The following is a 26334-nucleotide window of genomic DNA, read 5'->3' on the forward strand; positions in this document are numbered from 1 at the left end:
TGTCACTTTGCGAATTGGTCATATCCTACGAAGTATTGATAATGTTAATGCATCATAGTAAACTATGGTTCATTGGAAACTCACAGATAAAACACCAAATAACGGATCGAATAACGCAACACGAACGAATGAACCCACAAGCATGAAGTTTAGACAGATCGATGCACTAACCATCCTTCCCATGGTGGCTGGACGGTCGCGATGCAACATATTTCTCTACTAAGCTTTGTAAGAACCTCCTCTGGCTTGTACGCGCTGTTTCCGCGTGTTCTGTACACGACAACTATAGAGTTCACACCCTTAGGATGCGAGTTAAATGTCAATGAGCTGCCAACAATTCCGTCCTTGAGCTGTGCGAATAATTTATTTCTCTACATTACAGATCCGTCGCACCGTTCTTCCTGCTTCGTCTGTCCCCCATGTGGAGCAGTCTTTTTGCGATTCTTGCTACTATATTCATCGGCGTTCTGGTGAGCGCTATCACGGGTAAGACCATTGGCAATTTCGGAGCATGTTGTAAAGCGGTCTTATCGTGGGTGTTATACAGTGAAACAAACATTTACTTTCACGGCAAAGTGCGGCGACGATTTTGCTCACATGCCAGCTCTTTAAAATGACTGGCTGCGAATGCATTCATTTCACTTCTTTCGCGGGCACTGGCCGGAATTTTCAGCGCTCCAACGTATAAACGCGCTTACTGCCTATCGCAAAAAAAAAACAGAGTATTCAACCCGCCCATGGCCAAGAACAACTAAGTGGCCCTTAGAATTTTTTTTCCTTATTTCTTTTTTCACCTGCCTGTACATTTTTGCAGCGCAGAACTCGCGAAATCTTCATATAAGATGCTCACAGAATGTGCGATGTTTGCTCGTCATGCAGTATCAACGGAGCAGAATTAGCGGAGGTTGGGGAAATAAAGTATCTAGGGATTCATCTCACGGATGATTTGAACTGGTCGGTACATGGTGACAACATTTGTACTAAGGCCATGCGTAAACTTTCGTCATTAGGACGAAAACTTCCCGACGCTACCCCGGAGTTTAACAATGGCTTATAAAATCACTTTACTTCCTGTACTGCCTTATGCAAGTCATGTATGGGAACCAAACTCAACAAAACACGTTAAAAATGTGAGCGCATGCAAAAAAAAAATGCCTTGAGGTTTGTCTTTAACACATACGCTACAACCCAGTCCGTCACCGAACTTAGAAGCAGAACTGGTCTCATGACTGTCAAGCAGAAAATGCAGCGTAACAAGCTGGCATTCTTTCTACACGTGTTATGCGGGGACTATAAAGCAGGCTTAGGAAAACACATCACATTACAGAATCATGGTAGCCACAAAACAAAGCATTCAAAACATATTAAACCACTTATAGAACGGAAGCATTCAAACATTCGTTCTTAGTTCGAAGCATATATAGACAGTTGGAACACCTTGGCACAAGAGATAGTAGATTGTCCGAACATACAAGCTCTTGAAAAGGGTGTTACCAATTATTTGAAAACGACTAAAAATGCATTTTATTGTTAGCGGTTTTTCGGCTGCCGCTATTGGGCGCATCATTTATTCCCCTCCTTTATTTTTTTTTTGTTTTTTCCGTTTACCTACCTATGTAGCGATATAACTTGTTAATTACAACTCGTGCGCTTTATTGTTTTTGTATTTGTTTATATGTTGTGCCTTCCTATCCTAATTACTTTCTATAGAATCGTATAAACATGTAGTATGTTTAGTATGTACGCAACAGCTATGTAACCGCAACTCCTGTCTTGGCATGTACTGACAGTATAAATAAATAAATAAACAAATATGTGGGTATATTATTATCATTATATTCATAAACTTCTCTCTTTTCCTTTCCACTGCTCCATTTCTTCTACGCAAAGTAGCAGAGTTCTCACAAAAAAAAAAAAACATTTTCTCTCTCCCCCTTGTGAAGTTAAGGGTGGTCATCGGGCCTAATAGCGTGTTTCTTTTTTTTTCGCAGGCGAAATTAAGAAAAACCAAGCACAGTCTTCGTTATGTAGCGACGCTCTCGTTCGATTTTGGCGAAAGCTGTCCAAGCCAACCGAAGAAAGCAAAATTGTGGTGCGCCGAAGCAGCAGCAGTTGCTTTTCACGGCAATGCCAGGTGACATTGTTAAACTACTCTTGTGATGTTCCGCGTCAAATATTTAGCTGTGGTCTTTCTATGACCAACCTCTGTTTTCTTTGGGTGTGTGTGTGTGTGTCTGTGTAAAGAAAACCGAGACAATCGATCCCATTTTTTTTTCATGCCACCGTTTCTCATCCATCCGCTGAATATTCCTTGCACTTCGAGCTATTAGTACAGGTTTAAATTTGTTGACATCAAATTTGTTGGCATTTTGTGTACGTCAGTTAGATATCGATCATCGGTCTATTAATCGCTCTGCATGAGTTTGTTGAAGAATCCGGAAGAAACAAATGCAACGCACCGCAAAACACGTGACGCAAGACGAAGGCAACAAATAGACAGTATGATGATGATGATGATGAAAAACGTTTATTTGCTCTATTTTACAGTGATTTTTGCGGCTTCAGATGGAGATGGAGGTTCGTCGGCGTGATAATTTCACCGTTAGGTGACGCTTTTCGCGCTATGCTACCGCAGATTCACTCGATTTCAATTATCTTAATTTTATGCTGTGCTAAGCATCTGAAACGTTGCTCTACTAGTGCTGGCGATGAAGGTGATTTCTTTTTATTTTATCGAATACGGTCAAGCACTAAATACAGAAAAGGTTAAATGAGAGGCAGGGAGGTTAAAGAGTACGGCCAATCAATGTGCTGTTGTTCATATGTTGCCCAATATTTTTTTATGTTCCTTTCATTTACCCTAGTAGCCAATTCCCTCCCCCAACCCTCCATCATCCGTGAGTCTGATGCATGTTTTAAGGCCGCCGCAACAACAATTGCTGGCAAGTGAATACCATGCAGAATGGATGCTAAGATGCGTTGAAAAAGCAAGAAAAAAATTTGCATTCTTTCCAGGTTACATTGACAAGTTCCGAAGGAGCAGCGCAGTGCGTGCCTGAGGCTGAGAACCTTCTCGTGTTAAAGGAGGACTCTCAAGTTTAGCCAAGCGCTCAGTGAACTCCGCTGACTAACACAGAAGCGACGAATACCTGTAAATTTCTAAATTTTTCTTGCCTTCCGATGACTACTGGCAATATCAAATAAAAGCATCACTGTCAGACACTGAGAATTATCGAAAGTCTTCGCCGAATGTTCAGACTCAAAAGATTTCATGTTCGCTTTTCTCCAGTTACAAGAACGACAATGCGTTAAAGAAGGTCGAGCCTAGAGAAGTAGCGAACATTTTAAACAGTAAACCCAAATAGGCACACAATTTTAACAATAGAATCGTGAGCGTCCGGTTTGTAAAATAATAGGAATAAAACCAAACATATTAGCACGAAGCCGGAGTACGTGGCATAAGAACAACACCAGGCTGTGTGGCTGCTTCATAGCTTTGTTATCAATTTAATTATAGAAAAATAGATGCACATAAACAAACAAGAGCTGTACACAATGGACGCTTGAAGCTATTAACAGGGGTCGACTAAGGTATGTCTCAGAACTATTACACACAGCGCGCACTAAAAAACACGGACGAAGAATAGACAAACTCCAGCGCTGACTCAGAAGCCAACGTTTAAACAACGGGACTTGTCTGCATCCTGAAGACAAGTCCTCTTGTCCTGAAAGACCCTCTTAATTAAGGGGAGAATTAGACATCCACCCAATCGTAGCAATTGCTACAAAGGAAACCCATACGGGTTCATCGAAAGAAAAAAAAACCTTCCAGTTGAAAAATTTGTCCGGAACTCGAACACGGGACCACCACCTTTCCGGGGCAGCCGCTCTACCATCTGAGCTAACCAGGCGGATAGCAGATGACAGGGCGAAGACAAATTTGTCAACAACTCGAAGTAAAGGCAAGATTTTGACGTAATAGTTATGCGGAAACCCGCAAAGTGTGGAGAAGTAATTAATGGAAAATGAGACATCCGCCCAGTCGTAGCAACTGCTACAAAGGAAACCCATATGGGATCCTTAAAAAGAAAGCATTGCAGTTCAAAAAAACTCGGTGCCCTACCACACTGTGAAAAAGAATGACCAGCGAAGCTACGTATGTGGGCCCCTTAATGCCGAACTGCACCTCTGCCGCTGGTCGGCCCGCCATTGCACTATCGTCGGGATCGGCCTACGTATGGGGAGTGCTTAACGCCTGCTTCAACCTCCGCAGCGGGTCGGCCCGACATTGCGCTATCCCCGGAATCGGCCCACGCATGGGAATTTTTTTTTTTTTTTTTTTTTTTTTTTGCTTACCACGCCAACGACACGAAAATTTCCTTGGACGGTAGAGGTATACAGCTTCGCTGTAAAATTCCTACTGGTCCGGGACTCAAGCCCGGTATCGCCGCGTTTCCGGAGCAGCCGCTCTACCATACGAGTTTACCAGGCAGCTTGCAGATGGCAGGGCGAAGTCGAATTTGTCAATGACTCGAAACAAAGGCAAAATTTTGACGTAACAGCTATGTGGAAACCCGCAAGATGGAGAGAATTAAGGGATGAATGAGACATCCACCCAATCGTAGCAATTGCTACAAAGGATTGGGTGGATGTCTCATCTTTAGCTTAATTCTCTCCACCTTGCGGGTTTCCGTAGAACTATTACGTCTGAAACAGTCCCTGTTCTACCACTATTTATGGCTTCATGCCGCAACTGGATCGAAAGTTCGCGATTTGGTTTCACAGCTCAGACGCTTACAAGAGCTGTCAGAATCCCTGCAACATCGTATACGCCCACCTGGATTCATTTAGCATGAGCAAAAGTCTCAACACAAATCGCTTAATTTCGGTAATCTCCGAATGCGGGCTCCACTTATCTGAATCCAGACAACTTCTCGGCCATGGCTCGAATCGCGAAGACGCTTAAGAGGAACGCGCTATTGCCAACTGCTCCGGTACCAGCCACCGTAGATTTTCCCTATCGGAATATTAGCTACGCGCGCGCCCATTTTTAATAACTCCAAGAAAATCTGCCAGAACGCATTATACAATGAATACAACACTTGAGCGTGGCTGAATGCCGAGGCGGCAAGCAACTCCACACGTTTGTTAAAGTCGCACGCATAGACTGTCTCACTACCCGGCGCAAGTGGCACTCTTGCAGGCAGATCTAGCAGCAAATTATCTGTACCTGGTAGGCAAATAAAGCATGACTTAAAAAGGCCAACTGGTGAACGTTGAACCTACGACCTCGTCCTGCTGCAGGTCTCTATTGGTCAAGCAAACTCATGTGGCACCTGCAGACCCTAAGAGTTTTGCGGATAATTCATGTGAGCGGCTACCTAAGCAACCTAGCATTAGGAGAGCTCAATTTAACTTATAGTTGGCTAATATATATAAAATGTAGCGCTGTAGAGTAGGTTTTACGTGGTACCCAAGTGTCAGAAACAATAAAGTTGCATTATTTCAAGCTTCCTGCTGACAAGGGACAACAAAGGCAGGGTGCCCGCTCTGAAATTTAGTTTGACGACAGATCCCTTCAATAGTTTGTATTGAAGTGAAGGGCTCTCGTGAGGATGACGTATATTTAACGAAATACTTACCCAGACGTCAGTTCATCCACGAGATAAGAAGCGAGTAACCGTTACAAAAATAGACTAAAGTACGCGCGTAGAAAGAAATAAGACGGATGTAAATGTAGAAGCGACTTCATTAAGCTGACTATACGTTCTTCCCGCGCCTGAGCGTGACGCCGTCCACGCAGGCTCGCTTGCAGGCTACTTCCGAGGAGAACCGGTTGGAGCCGACGAGGCACCGGTGCGTGAGCAACGTCGCTGCCGATGCCCTGATGCATCGCACGCGACCATCACCGCCGGCCGACACGTCGGCAAAGTACGGGAACCGCAGGACGTCGGAGTCGCAGGTGACTCCGTCTCCAGGTCCCCTACACGTGACCCGGCGCCTGGCCCCGTCAACGCCTACATCCACCGGCGATGAGCAGCGGCGCTCGCATTCGCCGAGGCTGCCGAAGACGTCGCTGTCGTAGGGGCTCGGGCATAGGCCCTTGGGGAAATGCCACGGCCGGCATCGCTTGCCGTCGAAAACCCACCAGCTGGCGCTAACGTCTCGTCTAATGGAAGCAAAAAAGAAATATTATACGGTGGCTTGAGAACAGTCAAACAAGAGCAGTTACGAATGCAAGCAACATAACACACAGGGGGCCAAGCCTAAGAATAGCGCAAGAGAAGACGTGGACGAGACGGACAAGACAAGCGCCATCTTCTCCTCCTCGTCCATGTCTTACTTTGCGCTGTTATTATCCTTGATTCATGAACGAGTTATTCCAACAACACATGGCAGTCATAATAGAACCGTGGTTTCTGTAACTCAGAGGAGGCCAACCATCAGAATAGAGCAAAATAGGACGTGGACTACAAGGACAAGACAAACGTCATTGTCTTATTCTCGACCGTGTCTTACTTGGCACTATTTAACATTGAATCATGAACCAATTATTCCATCAGCACACGTTACTCATAATAGAAGCGCAGTTTCTGTACTTTCTTCCTTTGTTGCTTTTTACCCAAGCATGTGAGCAGATATTATTGCCGCATTCCAAGCCGATGCTAGCCAACGCGTGTATCATCCCTCAGTAGTATTTATCATAATGTCGCAACTATGATTACTAAAGCTTGAAGCAAAGATGGCACCGCAACCGGTGTCAATCCTTGGAACTTCCCGCTTGAGAATGGACTCTCTGAACTACTGTTATTTTTCCCCCGTCTGGCGTTAGCGATGAACTTTCAATCTTGAGATTCAGCAAGGCGCTGAAATCGCAATCGTTTCGACGAAGTGCGAGTTCTTAATGCAGCAACGGCCCTTTGGAGCTCCCAGTTTGCATTGCGCGAAAGTAAATGAGAGTCCTCAACTAGGGCAACGAGGCGACACAATGGCAGCAAAAGAGAAATAGATGCATTGCCACGCACAGCCTTGATTACCACAGAAGTAGTTGCGCCCAGGCTTGTCGACCTTACAAACACCGCATATACTCATTGTGATCTTAGTCCGAGAACGATGGTATCGGCACAACACGTGTTATTTTCGATGCACGAATATATACTGCCTGCGGTGTTGCAGCTGCTTGCTGTTTGTATTTCCTTTTTATTCGTATTTCTGAATTGCGCATAGCTGCTGAACTTTGTGATCTCCGCGAAACATTTTTGTACCAGGACCCATTTCTTCCATAATATTGGCAATGACAGCCCTTCTCACAGTTCAAAGCTGTAGCAAGCTGTAGCATGCTGTAGCAGTCTATGACGACTGCAGCGTAGTCTGTTATGGCTCGTGGCCGACTAAGCGCATTTCGGTGTCAACTTTTTCATGCGGCGCACCAAACGCCGTGAGCGAGTATTACGCAAGTGCATACCTGTTGCACCAGGAGAACAGCGTCTTCTCGAAGCAGGCATCCGAGGGCATCTGGTTGCGGACGCATTTTCTCTGGCACTCGCTGCGCGAGGTGAATCTGTTTGGGGAGTGGTTGCACACGTGCACGTCGTCCGTGACAGTGCGGACGCACGAGCGTGTTGTGTGGCGGTAGTAGGCCTCGTGCTGGAACGTCGAACAGTACGTGTAGAAGGCCAGGCCGCACTTGTGCTTAGTCTGTACAAAGAGCAAAAAAGAAACAAGAACGAAAACAAAGGTCCTTTTCTTTAAATTTTTTTAGGTTCCAGCTTGTAGGACACCTGTTAGATTAAAGGACATCCACGAGATATATTCATTGGAGGTTATAATAGCACAGTATGGTCCCATAAATATACCTAATGCGATTCTGCAAGGACATCTTTGGTAACAACACAACAAATACACGGACCGGGACGAAAGAAGTGACGGGACACGCTCTGAATGAAAGACGTGACAGAAGGGACAGGTGAGCGCTTGTCCCGTTCATTTCCTTCGTGCCTGTTTGTCTTTGTGGCGCTGTTATCACAGATGAGGCTAAACCAACACGCCAAAAGGTCAGTTTTCTTGACCTTTATCGACAAAGACAGCCGCATGCTCCAAGCTCACATAGGCAAAAATGTCATGCATTCATTCATTTCTAATCGCCATCGTCATCATTTTAATTTTACGCCTCCTACAGGGTGAAGGCTCCTTCGAGCGATCTCTAATGAGCCTTATCTTAAATGTGCCAGCTGACCAGGCATGCCTGCATATGATTTGCTGCCGCTCATTTGTCGAGGCCGTAGTTTTTCATAACGCGTCTGGGTCCGCTTGTTAGGGTCGTTTTTCTCATATCAACGAACGAGGACATAAATGCTGCTAAAGTGGAAGCTTGGGCAAGTTAGTACTACATACTTGACATTCTAAAACAGCGCAACAACTTGGGACACGAGAAGAAAAAAGACACGGACGGGGCGCTGACTTGCAACTAAATTTTCTTCGTCACCACAGGCAATGTACACTCATACTGCATACGAAAGGACACTTAAAGAAACAAATTAATATGACAGACAGAAAGTAAACGTAAAACAGCTAAAAACAATTACAATATCGCTGTATAAGCGCATGCACACAGCCAAAGTAACGTCAATAACAAAAAAAAAAAATCGATCTCCATGTTTCACAGAGCAAGCCCAAGATTGCTCTGTAGAGCTATATTGCAAAGCTGTTCTTAGCCCTTTTATGTTTCCTCTTCATTTATATCATTAAGTCCCATTTGTAGTACAGAGAGCGAGTTCCCACGTAACTAGAGCCAAACTTTAAATATATGCAGCAAATGCCACGTAGCTGTACCAAACCAAGGTAGTGTTGTTTGCCATCGCTTGGAGATACTCAGATTATTCTTGCATTCCGCCTAATTGCATAATTGGTCTAACTATTTAATCAAGTTCCTCGTTATTATAATTAGATGAAAATTGTCAATGAGAAAATTGTAGAGCAGCATGGAAAACTCCCGATATAGCTTCCTGCCGCTCAATACGTGCTACATGAAAGTTTTTTCAAGCGTGAAAGAAGCCCGCGCATACACGCAAAGTGCCTCGTGCAGCCAGTCGCGCGGCAATTTTGCATGTATTCGCGGGCTTCCTTGACGCTCGGAGAAATGCTTTTGTGTAACACGTATTGAGCAGCAGAAAGCTGTGCCGGGCGTTTTTTCAAGCTGCTCTATAATTTTCTAATTGACATCTTTGACGTAATTATAATAATTACGAAGCCGTTTAATTAGGACTAATTATTCAATTAAGCGGAATACAAGAAATAATCTGAGTATCTCCAAGCGATGCCAAACAACATTACCTTGGGTCGGTCCAGCTACGTGGCATTTGCATATCTTTAAAGTTTGGCTCTAGTTACGTGGGACACCCTGTACATTGCTCTGCGGTGACCTGTAAAGTTTAGTTGTAAGTCAGAGCTGCTTCTTTGACTTTCTTAATATAGAGCTCCAACTGTTGAAGTGGTTACGGCGCTGCAGTCAACTTACAGGCATGCGTATCGGTGCCGACTGGACGTTCCGTCGAGAATCGAACTTCCCTTCCCGTCGCGTTGCCGTAGGACGTGGCGTGCGAGGGCGTTTCGTACTCGAGGGCCGCCGCGGCAGAGACGACGTGGCCCGCCTCAGCGCTACGGTGCGCTTCCTTCCTCTCGTTCCACCTTTCTCGCTTCTTGGCGGCTTGGTGACCTTCATGATTATGGCGGCGTCCTCCCGCCCGTCGTGCGCAATCGTTACGTCACCCGCCGCACCTTCGAACTCTTGACTGGCCTTCGACAACGACTCGTTTCTGGCCATGGGAGTCCACGAGAGATACGAGGTGCCCTGCACCGACGCGTTACCTTCGGCAGGCGCCACCGGAGGAAGGTCACCGTCTACCAGGAGCCGTCGCCAGTGGTCGCGGGCCAGGGCGGTCCACTTCATGTCCACCACGACCGCCGTGAGGCAGGCGACCAGCACCGCAACCAGAAACGTGACCAGCGTGTACCGCGGGCAGGCACCCGCGTGACCGCGTGGACGGCGCTCCTCGGCCGCGGAGCTCAGGTGATGCGACAGCGACGCCAGGTCGAAGTCGTAGCCGTACGTGGATTGCGAGAAGAGGCGGCTCATACTTCGCGGGCTCCAGCGGTCCTCGTCGCGCGAGAATACCGGCGACAGCCTGCGCACGTCGCTGAAGCCACCTAGGCTGGTGCTGCTCAGGATCGGAGACGGGCGCGATGCGGTCCCGACTTCCGCGTGCGCCGCTGTCTCCTGCGGTGGAACGCCTTGCGATGAAGGCAGGGACGACGCCATCAGAGCCACCGTGCTCTTGCCAGACGACGCAAGTCGCTGCTTGAAAGGATCCTCCGACAACTGGTAGACAGATTTGCATAAAGCCGGGTTTGCAACAAGTACATCTTTTTGCCGAGTCGCGTCTGCGGAATGCTCGCTGACACTCTTCAGGCTTCGCTGCGACCCTGAAGCCATTCTTGAGAATTGTCCTCGCCCCTGTATCGGTGATCGCTGTCACAAGAATCGGCCGATGCATTCGCGTTGGCACGCGCGATAGTAACGTCAACGTCTTCCTCCACTCCGACCAACCACACGCTGCTTCGGTGAAATCCTAGCTCGGGGAAACGGTAATGATAATGACCATGGAGGAACCTAAATTCAAATGATAGGGTATAACGTTCCAAAGGAATACAAGTATTCTAACGAGGCTGCTTTGGAAAGAAGGGGTTCTGGATTAATTTCGAACACCTGAGGTTATTTAACGTCACCTGAATCAATTTACACGACAGTCCTAAGATTAAGGTGCCCGTAAAAATTTAACGTTGTTTCAATATTCGTTGCGAGGCTATTCTAAACGACGTTCCTTGCACACAGTTTTCTTGAACCGCTGTGCGTACTAGGCTGTTTCCTTTCTATCCTCTATGATGGGTTCGCGAATGTGTTTCACCTGTAACAAGATCTACAGGAAAAAGCAAAAATAATTATTAGGAAAGCCACCTCACCACCTCTTTTTTCAAAGCAAAAGTCCGTCTGCCTTATACAGATACACAATGTGCTGAACATGAATTTAAACAAGAGTATATAAAAAGTGCATTATTCACATGAACAAATAATCGGTGCCGCGATCAATTTGGCGTCCTTCCCGTGCCAACTATGCAATGCAAATCTCGCCTGCGATGTCTACTGCATCGCTGCAACCTCATAATGACTACAACACTTAGTGAGCAAGTAACTTTTCAGAGTGAACCATATCGCGTAGGTCTCCCGACCCGCTAAGTGTCATGGCACGCAGTGCGATAACGGTTGAACCGCAATGCTGCGCAGACACTTTCACAGCATAAATATATATTGAAGCTGTAACGTACTACACGACATTAAATAATACGTGCATGCGGATGAAACGTTTTGGACTTACGTCAACAGAAAGGATAAACGAAGATTTTACTTTAATATGAGCCCAGTGGTCTCGTCACAGATTATGTCTTCCTTGCTCTTGAATTTCTGTTAAGTCAAATAATTATTTGTTTTATTTTTCTCCCAAGGTGTCTTGCGGTGCGTGACTCTCTTCTTCCGTCTCTGGGAGCGGAGGGGGTTTGCGTTTGGCTGTGCTTACTTTTACGTTTGTCTCTTGGGGTGGTGCTTGTTTGGGAGCTTTAAGGCTTTGAATCTGCTGTTTCGCGTCATTAAGCTGCTCTGTAATCACTTGTATGGTGGCGAAATTCTGCGCCTCACGCGAGAGAACCTAGAAAGTATTCGTACCCTAGCAAACCATGTAGAGGTGGTCGAAAACAAAGTCGCCATAAGAATTAAAAACAAAGCTAGTCCGCTACAACAGATGGACACGACGACGCACCCTTCACCAGCAATAAATCCCCCGCAAAACCATCATGGCTAACACGACATGGGATACCTTAGAAATTTGGCAGCGGAATTGCGCTAGCTACGCGAAACGCAAATCCTCGCTGCAACAGTACCTCAAAATTCAACCCAAAAAGCCGCACGTAATACTATTACAAGAAACTCTATGCGAAACCCTCACGCTCGCAGGGTACAGCCCCGTCTCCCAAAGAGGAGGGGACGCCAGGAGAGGCATCGCCACGCTCGATCGTTAATAAAAAATTCGCGCACATCGTTCATGACGTCCTACCGAAAAACAGTCGCATCGAGGCGATCCTAATCGAGCTTGTACCTAACCGACTCTTAAAACAAAGCATTTTTGTACTGAACGTCTACAGCTCCCCCACGCACTACAAACAATCCTTCCACGCGATCCTTACTAAAGTCACATCATTGGCACGAAACTCACCACTCATTATCGCAGGTGACTTCAACGCTCCCCACCCGTCGTGGGGCTACCCCACAATCAAGCCGAGCGGCAACAACCTCTCGCGCGCAATAGACGACCTGTCCCTCACCCTGGTGACGGACCACAGGTTTCCCACCAGATTGGGTACGTCGACGCGACGCGATACTACGCCGGACCTCACGTTACTCCGCAATGTAGAAAACTACACATGGACAAATACGCAAGAGAACCTGGGCAGCGATCACTTCGTCATACGCACAGAAATACCAAACACGACCGCCCCACCCCGATCTTTCACCCTCACAGACTGGGATACCTTCCGTAAGTTACGGAAGGAAGACACGAACACGTACGACTCCTTCGCGGAACTCCTCTCTGCGATAAAAGGCGACGTAACTAGAGCCACGAAAACCATACAAACGGAACTGGAGGTCCCAAGGGTTGACCCTCACCTCGCACACTTACTCGAGGCCAAGGCCTCGACACTTACGCGATGGAGAAAGCAACGTCTAAACAGACGACTGCGCAAACGCATCGCGATCCTCAACCAAGACATCGACCAATACTGTACGGAACTCACACGACTCCAATGGCACGAACTCTGTTCGGCGGTCGACCGCCGCATACGGACCGGAGGTAAGTGGAACCTCCTGAAACGCATTTTAGACGACAGCCAAAAGAAGGATAATCAAAGCCACACGCTAGACCGACTTCTACACTCACATAAAGAGAAAGGGGGAACGGAGGAGTCTTTCGTGGAAGAAATCGCCAAACGATACCTTCCATTAGGCGACGCTCACCCCAACGATTACCCGAGCATAAAGTGCGAATCCACTCCCGATCTAGACGCTGCCTTCACGGAAGCAGAAGTCCGAGAGGCGCTACACAACCTAAACAGCAGGTCGGCCTCAGGACCCGACGGGGTAACCAACCGAATGTTACGTAACTTAGACGACCAATCCACTACATTGCTCACGAAAGACATCAACCACGTGTGGGAAACAGGAGAGGTACCAACGCAATGGCGCACTGCCATGGTGGTCCTCATTGCCAAACCCGGCAAACCCCTTAACCTGGACAACTTACGACCCATCTCTCTTACTTCATGCGTGGGTAAAGTAGCGGAGCACGTCATTCACAACCGAGTGTCACGCTACATTGAGGAACACGAACTCCTCCCATACAACATGCTAGGGTTTCGACCCCACCTGTCCACTCAGGATGTTATGTTACTCCTAAAGAGACAGATCTTCGACGTTAAAACAAGAGACGTTCGAGGCATCCTCGCCCTCGATCTCACGAAAGCATTCGATACCGTCTCGCACCGCTTCGTACTGGAGTCTGTTGCAGGCCTCGGCCTCGGCCAGAGATTTCAGGAGTACGTACGCTCCTTCCTGAAAGACAGAGAAGCCCGACTGCGAGTCTTAGAACTTAAGTCGGACCCTTACACGCTGGGCTCCGTCGGAACACCTCAAGGCTCAGTCATCTCTCCATTACTATTTAATATAGTGATGAAGGGACTCGCAGACAAACTGCGAGACATCCCGAACGTAAACTGCGCTTTATACGCAGATGACATCACCATTTGGAGCCCGGGAGGCTCCTTGGCAGACATGGAGCAGGCATTATAGTCTGCCCTAGATGCCACGGAAGACTACCTACTAGACACAGGCATGAAACTATCCTCCAAGAAATCGGAACTCTTACCATTTCACAAGTCTTGCCAAGGAGTCCGCTACCTAACACCTCTAGACGAACTTCCGATCGCACTACACACAAGAGACGGACAACAGATTCCGCGAGTCGACCACAGACGCATTCTTGGGCTCCTAATCGAAGCCACCGGATGCCACGGACACACTATCAAACATTTAACCACCAAAACCGAAAACATGATCAGACTCATCCACAGAGTCTCGGGGCGCAGAAAGGGTCTCTGCGAAGATAACCTTTTGCGCGTATACCACGCATTCCTTATGAGCCACATTAATTACGTCGCCTCTGCTCACAACTGGACGAAAATAGAAAAGACGAAACTAAACACACTCATTCGCAAGAGCATCAAACAGGTCTTGGGCATTCCACAAAGAGCAAGTACATCAAAGGTTGACCAGCTAGGCATGCACAACAACATCGACGAAGTGATCGAGGCTCAGACGATGGCGCAAATACTACGCCTATCCTCGTCCAAAGCCGGTAGACTAATCCTAAACGAAGCTAATATCTCCCCATCTCCCTATTTGGAGCATGCGATTACCCTACCGATCGAAATTAGAGACAACTACAAGGTCTCACCATTTCCTAGAAACGTCCACCCACAACACAACATGGGCAGGCGCCGGGCCCGCGCCCACGCGATTCTCGATCGCACCGACGCGGATCGCGAAGCCACCGCATTTGTGGACGCGGCCCAGTACGGCAACACATCCACTTTCGCGATAGCAGTCGTGGACGGTAACGGAACCTTACGATCATCCGCATCGGTTAAAACGACCACCAGCGCTAAAGCAGAACAGATAGCCGTAGCCATCGCCATGGCAGACCCCACATTTACTCATGTCCTCACGGACTCGCGTGCCGCGATTCGGGCCTACGAAAGCGGCAACGTATGTAAAGAAGTGGCGCACATACTACTAGCGAGCTCAAAGGAGAGCAAACGACGCCTCTCCTGGTTCCCCGCTCACATGGGGAAAGACATTCACCCGCGGAAACCGAACCTCAATGAGACGGCCCACGACCGTGCGCGAGAACTTGCCCGCCGCGACGGTCCCACGGCCTCCGAGGGGCTGGACATCCAGTTTAATGACCCGCTACTCACTTATCACGAAATCACCTCATACTATCGAAAAGGCAGAATGAAATATCCGCTCCCGCACTCCAAACTCGAACGCGCGCAGGCGGCCGCGTTTCGAATGCTACAAACGGACTCGTATCCGTCACGAGGCCTACTGAGTCACTATAACTCAGACATCCCGGCAAATTGCCCAGACTGCCAAGAACTTTATTGCTCACTCTCGCACATGCTATGGCAATGTACCGCGTTACCAAAGGGCCCTCTCTCTAGTGAGCCCGAATGGGAAGAAGCCCTCAAAAGCCCGGACCTCAAACTCCAACTCAAGGCCGTCCAGAGGGCCCAAGAACTGGCGGAGCGTCACCACGTTCCCGTCCCGACTTGGGCGTCGCCTACGGTTTCGGCCCGAGGAGCTCCCCGTATGGGATCTCTAACGGCTTAAAACTCCTCAGGGCCTCACTGAAGTTCTTGACTGACTGACTGACTTTTATTTTTCTGAGAAAATCCAAATTTAATGTTCTACTTCGTCTGGAAGTTTCTTCAATTGCACACTCTCATTTTCATAAAGTAACTTCGTAAATCTAGATGAACAACTTAGGTTCCTTTCTATTCTTCTTTCTTTCTTTCTTTCTTTCTTCTTTTTTTTTTTTGACGGACATATCTATGAGTGATAACCCACACATAAGGTCAGCAACAAAACAAGTATCTCTCGAATCCACCCACTGCCAAACTTACATAAAGCTCTGCTCTTTCCCTTGTTCTACACCTCCTAATTAAAAGAAGCTCGGGATTCGAAGTAATGTTCTTATTATGTCCTCGTATAATGTAGGGATGAGAAGGAGAAATATGTGGTGTCGGTGTGAAAACGGTGACCTTCTTTTTTTTTTTTTTCTTCCGACTGAAAAAACAAGGAACTGTTGCTGCTGCTACTACTACTACTACTACTACTACTACTACTACTACTACTACTACTACTACTACTACTACTACTACTACTACTACTACTACTACTACTTACTTCAACGTGCAAGAATTCTAGGCTTCTAAAATTTGCATACGAGATTTGTAATGCCCCCAAACCAACGTTTTTCCGCTCTAATTCCCTCGAGTGTCTATAGCATTTATATAGACACTCGAGGCACGTTCCCGCTGTCGCCGTTCTGTGCCGAGAGTGGTAGCGCATACATGCTCCGTGTCACCCTGCTCGTTGAGCCGGCTATGCGCACGCGGCCCTTCCAAGGAGGTTAAAGTGCTGTAGTGCAAGTCGCCTGTACCGGCCTATGGGCTCGGGTGAAGCCGGCGGCGGCCATCTTGCGGGCGACAACAAGTCGCCTGCCAAGAGCTTCGCAGCGCTGCTCACCGACTTTTCAAGAGATTTTTATTTGCTTAACGGATTTTCAAGTTCTGATGCAACATTGTGTGCTATAATATTGTAGCTCTCCGGATCGCAGATATCTGAGTACTGGCAGTATTTTTTTTCTTTTATCGGCATCAATATGCAGCTGACGTTATCACGCCAGTTGTCGTCTTGCCGTCATCGTCATGCAGCTATCCTTCACTATCATTGTGATATTTCCATTGTCGTCAATAGAGCGTTGCCTTCTCATTGCCGTCCTCTTTGCTTACCTCGGCCGTATGCTCTGTCAACTGCCGTTTTCCTGAGTTTGTTTAGATGCTTTTTTTAATGGCCTCGGCGATTACAAACAGTCACATTTCTAACAATGCGCAATTTAAAGAAAATGTGTGCATTAAATCTGCCTTTTTTCGACCTGAAACCGAGGCAGTACCTGCATCGAAACATTTCCGTCAATATGTTACACCTGCCCGCCTGCGTTAAGTTTGGTTAAACATTGCATTGCAATACGATGGATAGGTAGGCTTGTTGGTATTTGATTGTTAGAAAACTTAGAGTGCAAAAGGACACTCGACGAAGAAAAAGAACCCACATCACACGTGCTCACTCACAACGTATCTTTACTGCACGTATGGAAGCATATACATATATAAAAAATAGACACATCGCGCATGTCGCGACGAGGTAAATCAAACATACATTTGAGGCGCATGTTCAACATCGATTATTGAAATTGAATTCTCTGTCATGCAGTAATAACGATGGTTGGCTTACTCACAGAGCGTAGTTCTTAATGATATGATATCCTGACGAGATTTCTCGTGTGCCTTGGCCAGGGTGACAGTGAAAATTATCCTGTTTTCGAAGAGGAGTTTACACTTGACAATGTGACAATGTCAATGTCAATCGACAATGTGAGGCAAGATGAGAGGACGGCGCGCCATTTAATTAATTTCTGTGTTCTCTGAAGCGTGTGTTAACACATCGATGAGGATAGCTATAGGGATTTGTTGGTACGGCAAATCTTGTCTTGTTGTAGCGCAAGCTGAACAAGAACAACAGAAAGGCACATCTGACACGCACATCTAACGCTGTGTGTGTCAGATGTGCCTTTCTCTTGTCCTTGTTCAGCTTGCGCTACAACAAAATAACGCATCAGCCTGTTTGACCAATATACATATGACCACAGGAAAGGGAAATTTTGTACATGACTCTTGAAACAGAATCGCCAAAGACGATTCACATCGTTCTGGCTGCATTTTCTATTACAGAATTACAGAATTGTTCTATTGCCCGCTGACAGGGAATTCAGTTTCACTCATCGATGTTGAACACGTACCTTGGATGTATGTTTGATTTACCTAATCGTGACATGCACGAAGTGTCCATATATATATATATATATATATATATATATATATATATATATATATATATATATATGTATATATGTATATATATATATATATATATATATATATATATATATATATATATATATTCAGTCGACTACCGTCAGCTGATCCTGGTCACGCAAAAGGATGTGCACTCCCTCCCGCGGAATAATGACGCTCTCGCCTGCCTTAACGAAAAGAAACATTTCTCTTCAGTCGACCTCCGATCAGGCTATTGGCAGATCTTGTTTGGTGAACTCGACCATGAGAAAACAGCTTTTGTTACACCAGATGGCCTGTACCAATTTAAGGTTGTGCCTTTCGGACTTTGCAACGCACCAGCAACTTTTGAAAGAATGAGGGACTCTAAACTTCAGGGATATAAGTTGTCCAGCTGCTTATGTTATCCGGACGGTGTCATTGTGCTCTCCCCAAGGTCTGACAGCCACTTTGGTCGCTTGGACGCTATTCTTGAATCCTTTAGGGAGGCTGGCCTTCAACTTAACTCTTCTAGTGCCATTTTGGACACCGCAAAGTCAAAGTTCTTGGCCACGTTGTAAGTGCTGCCGGTATACATTCTGATTATGACAAGATTCACGCAGTCAAGAACTTTCCTGTAGCCTGCTCAGCAAAAGATGTGTGCAGCTGCGTAGGCTTATGCTCCTATTTTCGTCGTTTTCTTTTTTTTTAATTTTGCGGATATCGCCCGGCCATTGACTGACCTTCTCAAGAAGGACACGGCGTTCTATCGGGGACGCAAACAATTTGACGCCTTCGACACCCTCATCCCCTTGTTAGCAAAGCCTCCGATAATAGGCCACTTTGATCCATCAGCACCAACTCAAGTTCGCACAGACGCCAGTGGCCATGGCATAGGTGCTGTCCTCGCCCAACAGCAAAATGGAGTCGAGTGCGTTACTGCCTACGCCAGTCGCCTCTTGTCCCCTTCAGAGCGTAAGTTTCCTATCACCGAGCATGAGTACCTAGCTCTTGTGTGAGCAGTGGCTAAATTTCGCCTTTACTTGTTTGGCCGCCCGTTTTCTGTCATCACTGACCACCATGCCCTGTGCTGGCTATGGTCATGGAAAGACCCGATTGGCCGCCTTGTTTGCTGGGCACTCATATACTTCGGGAGTATTCTTTCGTTGTGACGTGCAAGTCCGGCCGCTTACATCTGGATGTCGACTGCTTGTCTCGTCATACCTTCGATCTTCCTGACAACGACGAACAGGATGCCGACACTTGTCTTCTGGTCATTTCTGAGTTTCGCGACATCGTTACTGAGCAGCGAAAGGGCGGCTCTCTCCAGTCCATCTTTGATCGCTTGATTTCAGGACAATCAGATCGCTCAACCAGCATGTTTGTGCTCCATGAAAACATTCTTTATAGACGCAACTTCAACTCTGATGTACCAGATTTACTGCTAGTTGTCCCTCGTCATCACCATTCTACTGTTCTTGCTGAGCACGACGCACCCACTGCGGACACCTTTGTGCGTCCCGCACTTACGACAGAGTTCGACGTCGCTTCTTCTGGCCAGGCCTTTACAGCTCTGCGCGACGTTACATTGCAGCTTGCGACCCCTGCCAGCGTCGAACGAGGCCATGTGCGCAACCTGCTGGCCCCCTCCATCCAATCGATGTTCCAACGGAGCCTTTCTTCCGTGTCGGCATGGACTTTCTTGACGTCTTTCCCACATCCATAAAAGGAAATAAATGCATGCATGCGGCGCGCTATGCCATTACACGTGCCCTGCCCACCGGCTGTGCTACAGATGTAGCACACTGTTTATTTAAAGACGTGATTCTTCACCATGGCGCGCCAAGGCAGCTGCTGAAGATCGTGTCCGCTACTTCCTGTCCCAAGTTGTCGAAGACATATTTCGTTCCTGCTCCACCGAACAAAAGCTCGCAACCGCATATCACCCACAAGGGAACAGACTGACCGAACGACTGAATCGCATTCTTACAGAGATGTTGTCTATGCACGTTTCAGAAGACGCGATTGAGATAGCACTTTGCCCTGCGTGACATTTGCGTACAATTCCGCATGTCATGATAACACGGGTTTCTCGCCTTTCTACCTCTTTTTTGGTCGCCATGCCACTCTGCCATTTGACACCTTGCAACCTTCGGCGTCGCGGCATACCACAGAATGCGCCCATGGCGCTGTTGGACGGGCTCTTATGGCTCACCACATTGCCTGTGATCGACTTACAGCGGCTCAGGCATCAAAAAAGACTCGCTACGACAGTCGCCACCGGAACCTTCAGTTCTCTCCCGGAAATCTTGTTCTGATGTGGACTCCATGTGGCCTGTGCGAAAAACTGCTGCCACACTATACCGGGTCCTAGATGTGGCGACAAGTAAGTGGAATAAACTACGAAATCACCCCTGTTGAAGGCACGTCATCCTCATCCCAGCTATGAAATGACGTCGTCCACGTGTCCCGCTTAAAGCCATACTATTCATCTAGTTCGCTATCATTTTAAAAAGCGCCGGGACGGCGCTCCAGCCCCGCGGGTTATGTTGCAGTGCATTTCGACAGGACCGTGCGCGCAAGAGGGAGACAAGCGGGAGTGGTAACTATCTGCTGGAACTGCGACCTTTGTAGTCACTCAGGAGAACAACAACCAGCCTGCGCGATGACCACTAACTTTTTCACGTGTAAATAGTTGTAAATACATGTGTGCATCGAGCTTCCTATTCGTAACCATATATATATATATATATATATATATGTGTGTGTGTGTGTGTGCGTGCGTGCGTGTGTGCGTGTGTGTGTGTGTGTGTGTGTGTGTGTGTGTGTGTGTGTGTGTGTGTGTGCGTGTGTGTGTGTGTGTGTGTGCGTGCGTGCGTGCGTGCGCTCAGTAAAGATAAGTTGTGAGTGAACACTTGTGGTGTGCGTTTCTTTGCGCCATCCAGTGTCTTCTTGCGCTCTAAGTTTTCTAATATTGTATTGCACTTGCGTCACTAAAAATTTATTTGCGTAAGAACTCACTTCATGTGCGTCTTTTTATGCAAACATATCGATCGTTAGCGTTACGTTTTCATAACACTTGTTAAGCGTTTGTGCCAACATCAAGCAAAGCCTCCTTAAACACCTATTCTCACATAAGCGTGGGATACGCCGATCTTGTTTTCCCCGGCTTTGAGGATAAACCTTTAATGATGTGTGTAAAAAAACGTGAAGCAAAGAATAAATTTATGAAATTTACTTTAGCCTTGGCCGATCAAATTTACTATAGCCTTCAAACCTATCATCATCACCATCGCCACCACTCGCTGTGGGTACGTACCTAAAGGTTTGAGGGAAAAAAAGAATAATACAACCGTCTTTCTACCGGCTTCTCTTCGTGCACAGCCCCCACTTGTATGACATGGCCACGACAGGAAGCCTACAGCTGCTCAATATGAGTTTTATCAAGGGAGCAGCCAGGAGACCCCGAGCCGAAGACGCCTCGTCGAGTAGCTCAGTGTCCCGTTTGGCGTCCTTATGGCGCCAAGGGTTCAGCCGACGGGACAGCAACGTGCGAATCCCCGGCCGATTCGTACAGAAAATAGGCGTCGTACGAGTAGGCACTGGAGTTCCTGGAGGACACCGGGAGGAAGTCCTTCAGGGCACTGGCACCAGCTCGCTACCACGAGTTTACAACGCAGACTTTGAGGTTGGCACCGTGGACACCGCGGCTTCGTGGCCTCCGACGGTACGCAGAAATTGTGGCATACTATCTTTTGAATTGGCATATTTAATTAATCAGGGACACATTTAGAGCTGATACCTTCACATCGCGCTCGGCACGAAGCCAACAGGCAAAAGTTAACTGGCTGTATGCTTTATGTACGTGTTAAGCTTTATGTACGCGTGTTCACGCTACGTAGCAAATATGCGTAGGCTCTTCTATTACGTGACACAGTGCAGGGTAAGGCGTGTGGATGCAAACCGTTGGTTGCAGCGCAGTGCATGAGAAAGAGTAGCCACACTATACACCGGATATTACACTGAGGCTATCCGTACATAAACTTTCACATATTATACCTATTTTAAGTCCACGCTAAGTGTATCTTTACGCAACCGATGTGCCTGCGAGTAATTCGCAAGATAGCCGAGGGAACTACTCAGCTTTAATAGCCGCGGTGTAGTGAAGGGCAGCGCAATGGAAACAGTAATTTGGTAACAGACGTTCTTTTGAGACATATCTGCAAGAAGCTTTGTTAAATTTTTGCAGAATAACACACTCGTCTTTGCGCTGAAGGCATTGGTCGGAGGCGCACAACGTCCCTTGCTTCGTTAGAGTACGCATACTGGAAAAAGAAACAATCACTGCAAACATATGGAACAGGGAACGAAAGCATAGCGTTATTCATTTAGAAGTACTGAATGCTTAGTCAATTGGTATTGCATATTGACGAAGGATAACGCGTGTTTCTTTCTCGTCCCTTGTTTATCGCGCTGTTCTTCGACTAATTATCTTGTTTTGGGGGATAGGGGGGAGGGGGGCGTTCTTGCATCTTGTCTGTAGTGAACTTTTCGTCAAAGTACAAGATAATGACTCATCAAACATTGTTGCCATGCATACCGGGCACTTAAAATTTCTCATACCGAAAAGGTGCCAATTTCTTTTTAAAGCGAATAGTTTTCTTTGGCTATTTCGGCCGTTTTGGTGGTAGGTCGGTGGTTTGGTGGAGGGAAGGCGAGGGAACGCGCCGAAGGAAAGGGCGCATGCTCTTGGGCAACTGAGTTACAAAATGTGGGGAGGATGAGTTGAGGGCGTCGTAGGTGAGCTGCCGCATAACCTAGTGACGGGGAGGAAATTGAGGCTCGCGCTCAGTCGCCTGCGCACCACTCGCTGGCCGCTCAGTAGTGGCCAGCCCATCGTGGACGATGCGGAGGACGGGAATACGAGAATCCATAGTGGATACTGTATGGATTCTCGTCCACGAAAAATACACCGCAGGCGAACATTTCATAGAACGCTAAAGGCGTTGACGCCGACGCATCACGGAGAGCAAGAAGTGAACGCATTCCCCTCCATGACAGCACTCCGTGAAGGTGAGGGAAGGCAACGAGAAAAAGGGCGTGTGCTCTCGGGCAACCGCGTGGCGAAGATGGGCGAGTGGGAAAGAGAGGAGGGGGGACGGTCACCCGCTCTTCGCCCATTTGTCAGCTCTTTCCGGCAATTCACTTACATTTACAATCATCTTCAATGCTGATTTTAACGCGACAGCGTCCCGGGTCGCCGTCGCCTTCAGACGTCACGTCGGCAAGCTATTTTCTAACCACATATACCCAGGCCTTCCACATTATGCAAGGAGCTGAGTGAACTAATTTAATTTCTCAAGCTAAAATACACAGAAAAATCGTACACTGCCACTTGCACACAAGCTACAGAAATGACAGCTCTCCGATTGTAATTTGACTTTACGAGAAAACATAATTCTGTTCCGCGAAAACTCAAAGAAACCCCTTCACACACATGCACAAACCGGCCGCGGCGTCCGCCATTTCGCGCACACCGGCACGGTGGGTGTCTTGGGGGCCACGGCGAGGCGCATTCGGTTCCTTGCATGAACTCCAGCTGGCGCTAGCTCCTTAAACTTCGTAAAGTAGCACCACGCTTTGAAGAATGCCGCCTCCTACTCGCGCGCTCTGGCCGAGGCCAACGCCGCGTCGCTATTGGCCTAATAGCATCACGTGGGCCCTCGCGCCGTGCTTCAGCGCCATTTTCGCTCGAGAAGCGTCTACAGAGTGGCGAGGAGCTCATGTTGGCGCCGTTGCTACGCTCGAGCGGTGTAGGCGGCGTCACGGTCGAGGAGGGAGCATGAAAGAGGAGAAACGAGGAGGAGTGAAGGCGGAGGAAGAGAGTGTCGCTACTTTACGAAGTTCAAGGGGCCTTACCGCATCGTGGACCACGCAAAGAAATCGTGGTTCTACCACAAAGCCCGCCTTCGTGCATACCGTTCGCCGCCACCGTTTCCAGGTAAACATGACGGTTACATACGCTCCAGTTGCCGGGAAGCGTGAGAACCAGTCAGGGTTCTTTGAATGCTATCGCGTTCCACTCTAAGAGACGAAGCTTAAGCGTGCTCCAAATTTTCCCTTTTTTTTTTTTTGCTTGCCCTTTGCTTTTTTTTTATGAGGCCAGCTTATGTACAAGATAGGTGACGTAGTACTCCCCAACACAGGTTACCCTTGTGATCACGGCGCTCGCTGCGATGTTTCTCATCGCTGTCATTGGACTGTTCATGATGAACGAGGACATTGTAGCGAATATTTGGCCCCACAAAGAGCACGGCTTTGTGGAATACGACGATTTAGAGCCCATATCGTGGAGTCCTCCATCAGATATTGAACTACACACGAAGATTCTGACTCGCGGTGAAAAGGTTTCGACGCATCGCGGTATGGTCGGCACATCGAGATCCTCACGTGACTCGTCGACGCTGAGGACAGATGTCCACCACCACGGACCAAGATATGCTGATGAGGACGCAGTGTCTGAAACCACCGGCAAGGAGACAGAAGTACCGGCCACTGCGACTCATGGTGCTCCTGAAACAACGGAAGAGACAACATGGAATCCGGACAGTGAGGTACATGGTCTTACTTGTTCTGGGGCTGACTTCGCAAAGCTGTTCGTTTCTATAAGTGCTCTTGGATATTGGCCGGCCGCCGTCTTAAACGATATGTCCAGCAACAGTACTGGCTAGAATTTTCTCTTCGAAACAAATCTAGCGTAAGAGTCGTTTGTGTGTGTGCGTGACTGGAACGGGTTTTCTCCCTTACACTTAATATGTACCTTGATGCTTAATACGGAGTGCCGTAGGTCATCAGGAGGCACATCGACAAACTTTTTACTGTAGGGACGTTGTTAAAGGGACACTAAAGTGAAAAATGATTTCTTCTGCATCAGTAAATTATGGTTCTACAACACCAAAAACACCACTCTTACAACGAAAAGACGTTTGGTAAGCCAGAAAAAGCGCAAGAACGAAATACGGGTGGCGACGCCTACTTAAGTTCCCGCACCTGGATTGGATTTTGATGGCATCTTCTAGGGCCTACTAATTATATTTATCTGTACACATTGACTACATTGTGTCCTAAAGGAACCAAATATCAAACATAGCAAGTTTCGGGAACCTTTATTCAGCCAACGCGGCCCAAATGCGAAAACATTACTTTGGAATCCCTGACGTCACGATGACGTACCGGCGCTGGGGTTTCGGCGCGAAATTCAAATACTGATACTTGGACCTTCATATTATCATCTAATAATCAAACTATTTTTTTTTTAAATGACTGCCTGCAGGCTTCTCAAACAATGCTTCATTAGTCTAAACTGATTTATTGTTTCGCTTTAGTGTTCCTTTAAGTATAAACCCCATGCAAGCGATTTTTCGCGCGACAGCGACAAGCGACGCGATGGAGATGGCTGTCGCGTTAGCTCGTCGCCCAGAAGTGACCGCGAGTGAGTGACCAAGCGAGTGACCGCTTCGTGCGACGGCTCTCCAGTGTTGCCGGTATTAGGGGATTGAGTTAGCGCCAAACCTGGCGTGGCACTTGCTGTAATTATTTAAGTTGATTTGTTTGGCTGTACAAAGCAACGTAAAGTATTTCTGAAGGTCTTGCAGTAGGTTTTTTTTTTCGTTTACATATCAAAATTCGGTAGTTCGCTCGTTCCGCTCGTTCCGTTTGTATACTGAAAAGCACGCACGTGCGCAAACCGGTAGTACGTCACTAATGTACATCCCGTTCCGGCTGCCTACTATTGGCTAGTCGCTCATAGCACTTCCGGGCGACAAATTCTAGATTTGCAGAACCGCGTGATCGCGCGACAAGACCGAGCGATCTGTTCAAGTAAAGCGACGGCCCGATCCGTCGCTCGAAGCCGTCGCTCGTCGCTGTCGCGCACGAAATCACGTTAATGGGGTTTAGCCTTTAGTCTCTAGTTGGTCGGGATTTTTCGTGGCGTACTAAACGGGAGCTGGAAAAGGTGTTTGAGTTAACGCGTAACAGAATTATGTTTTCTCGTATATTCAAATTACAGTTCGATGCTACCATATCTGTAGGTTGCGTGCAAGTCATACTTTATGAATTGTCTGACGCATTTTACTTTGTGAAATTTAATTATTTCCATAACACACTTGCGTTAGGCGGAGGGCCTACAAGGATGCGCAGATGCATGCTGTGCTACCGCCACCTAGCGGCAGCGGCCACTCAGCCAGGCCTCAAACGGCAGCTTGAAAAGGACTAATTTGTCCTTCAGGTTCTGCGTAGCAGACTTATGCTACACTATAATTAATTATATAATAAAATTAATTATATGATTATAGATTATGACCGCAGTTGGTCAAAATTAACGCGTAAGCCGCACTACTGCGTGCCTCATAGTCATGTGCGTGATTTTTGCCCGTTAGACCCCATATTTTTTTTATGTTATGCTTTGTGTGCAGTCAAAACTTTCAGCGT

At 47.4% G+C, this 26334-nt stretch overlaps 2 protein-coding genes across 6 annotated transcripts in view; one reads left to right on the plus strand and one right to left on the minus strand.

Annotated features, from left to right (window-relative positions):
- The window catches only part of LOC126522950 (sodium-coupled monocarboxylate transporter 2-like), a 28425-nt gene extending 25205 nt beyond the window's left edge, over positions 1-3220 (plus strand). For all 4 annotated transcript variants that reach the window (XM_055066379.2, XM_055066378.2, XM_055066380.2 and 1 more), the window contains 3 exons: positions 383-486; positions 1992-2134; positions 3016-3220. In XM_055066379.2, the coding sequence (XP_054922354.1) occupies positions 383-486; positions 1992-2134; positions 3016-3102 (334 nt within the window). In that variant the 3' untranslated portion in view covers positions 3103-3220. The remainder of the gene's footprint in view (positions 1-382; positions 487-1991; positions 2135-3015) is intronic.
- A 2469-nt stretch (positions 3221-5689) lies between these two features.
- Positions 5690-9825, minus strand: LOC126522366 (uncharacterized). 2 transcript variants are annotated; one of them, XM_050171106.3, is made up of 3 exons: positions 9518-9825; positions 7466-7698; positions 5690-6169 (listed from the first exon to the last, which is right to left on the minus strand). In XM_050171106.3, exons 1-3 carry the CDS (start codon positions 9821-9823, stop codon positions 5761-5763), a joined length of 948 nt encoding a protein of 315 aa, XP_050027063.3. In that variant the 5' UTR covers positions 9824-9825; the 3' UTR covers positions 5690-5760. The 2 variants fall into 2 exon arrangements, with proteins under 2 accessions (XP_050027063.3, XP_072144623.1); XM_072288522.1 differs by lacking the exon at positions 5690-6169 and having other exon boundaries at positions 7257-7698.
- Positions 9826-26334: the final 16509 nt, after the last annotated feature.

Source organism: Dermacentor andersoni, chromosome 6, assembly GCF_023375885.2.
Source record: "Dermacentor andersoni chromosome 6, qqDerAnde1_hic_scaffold, whole genome shotgun sequence".
NCBI classification, from domain to species: Eukaryota; Metazoa; Arthropoda; class Arachnida; order Ixodida; family Ixodidae; genus Dermacentor; species Dermacentor andersoni.

What these genes read in the sequence shown, in the direction of transcription:
- LOC126522366 (XM_050171106.3), bottom strand. Translation starts at nt 9,823, where the DNA reads ATGGCCAGAAACGAGTCGTTGTCGAAGGCCAGTCAAGAGTTCGAAGGT. An exon ending in CGGCACCGATACGCATGCCT is followed by an intron (nt 7,699 to 9,517) that starts GTAAGTTGACTG and finishes CTCTTTGTACAG; the next exon opens with ACTAAGCACAAGTGCGGCCT. An exon ending in CTGTTCTCCTGGTGCAACAG is followed by an intron (nt 6,170 to 7,465) that starts GTATGCACTTGC and finishes TGCTTCCATTAG; the next exon opens with ACGAGACGTTAGCGCCAGCT.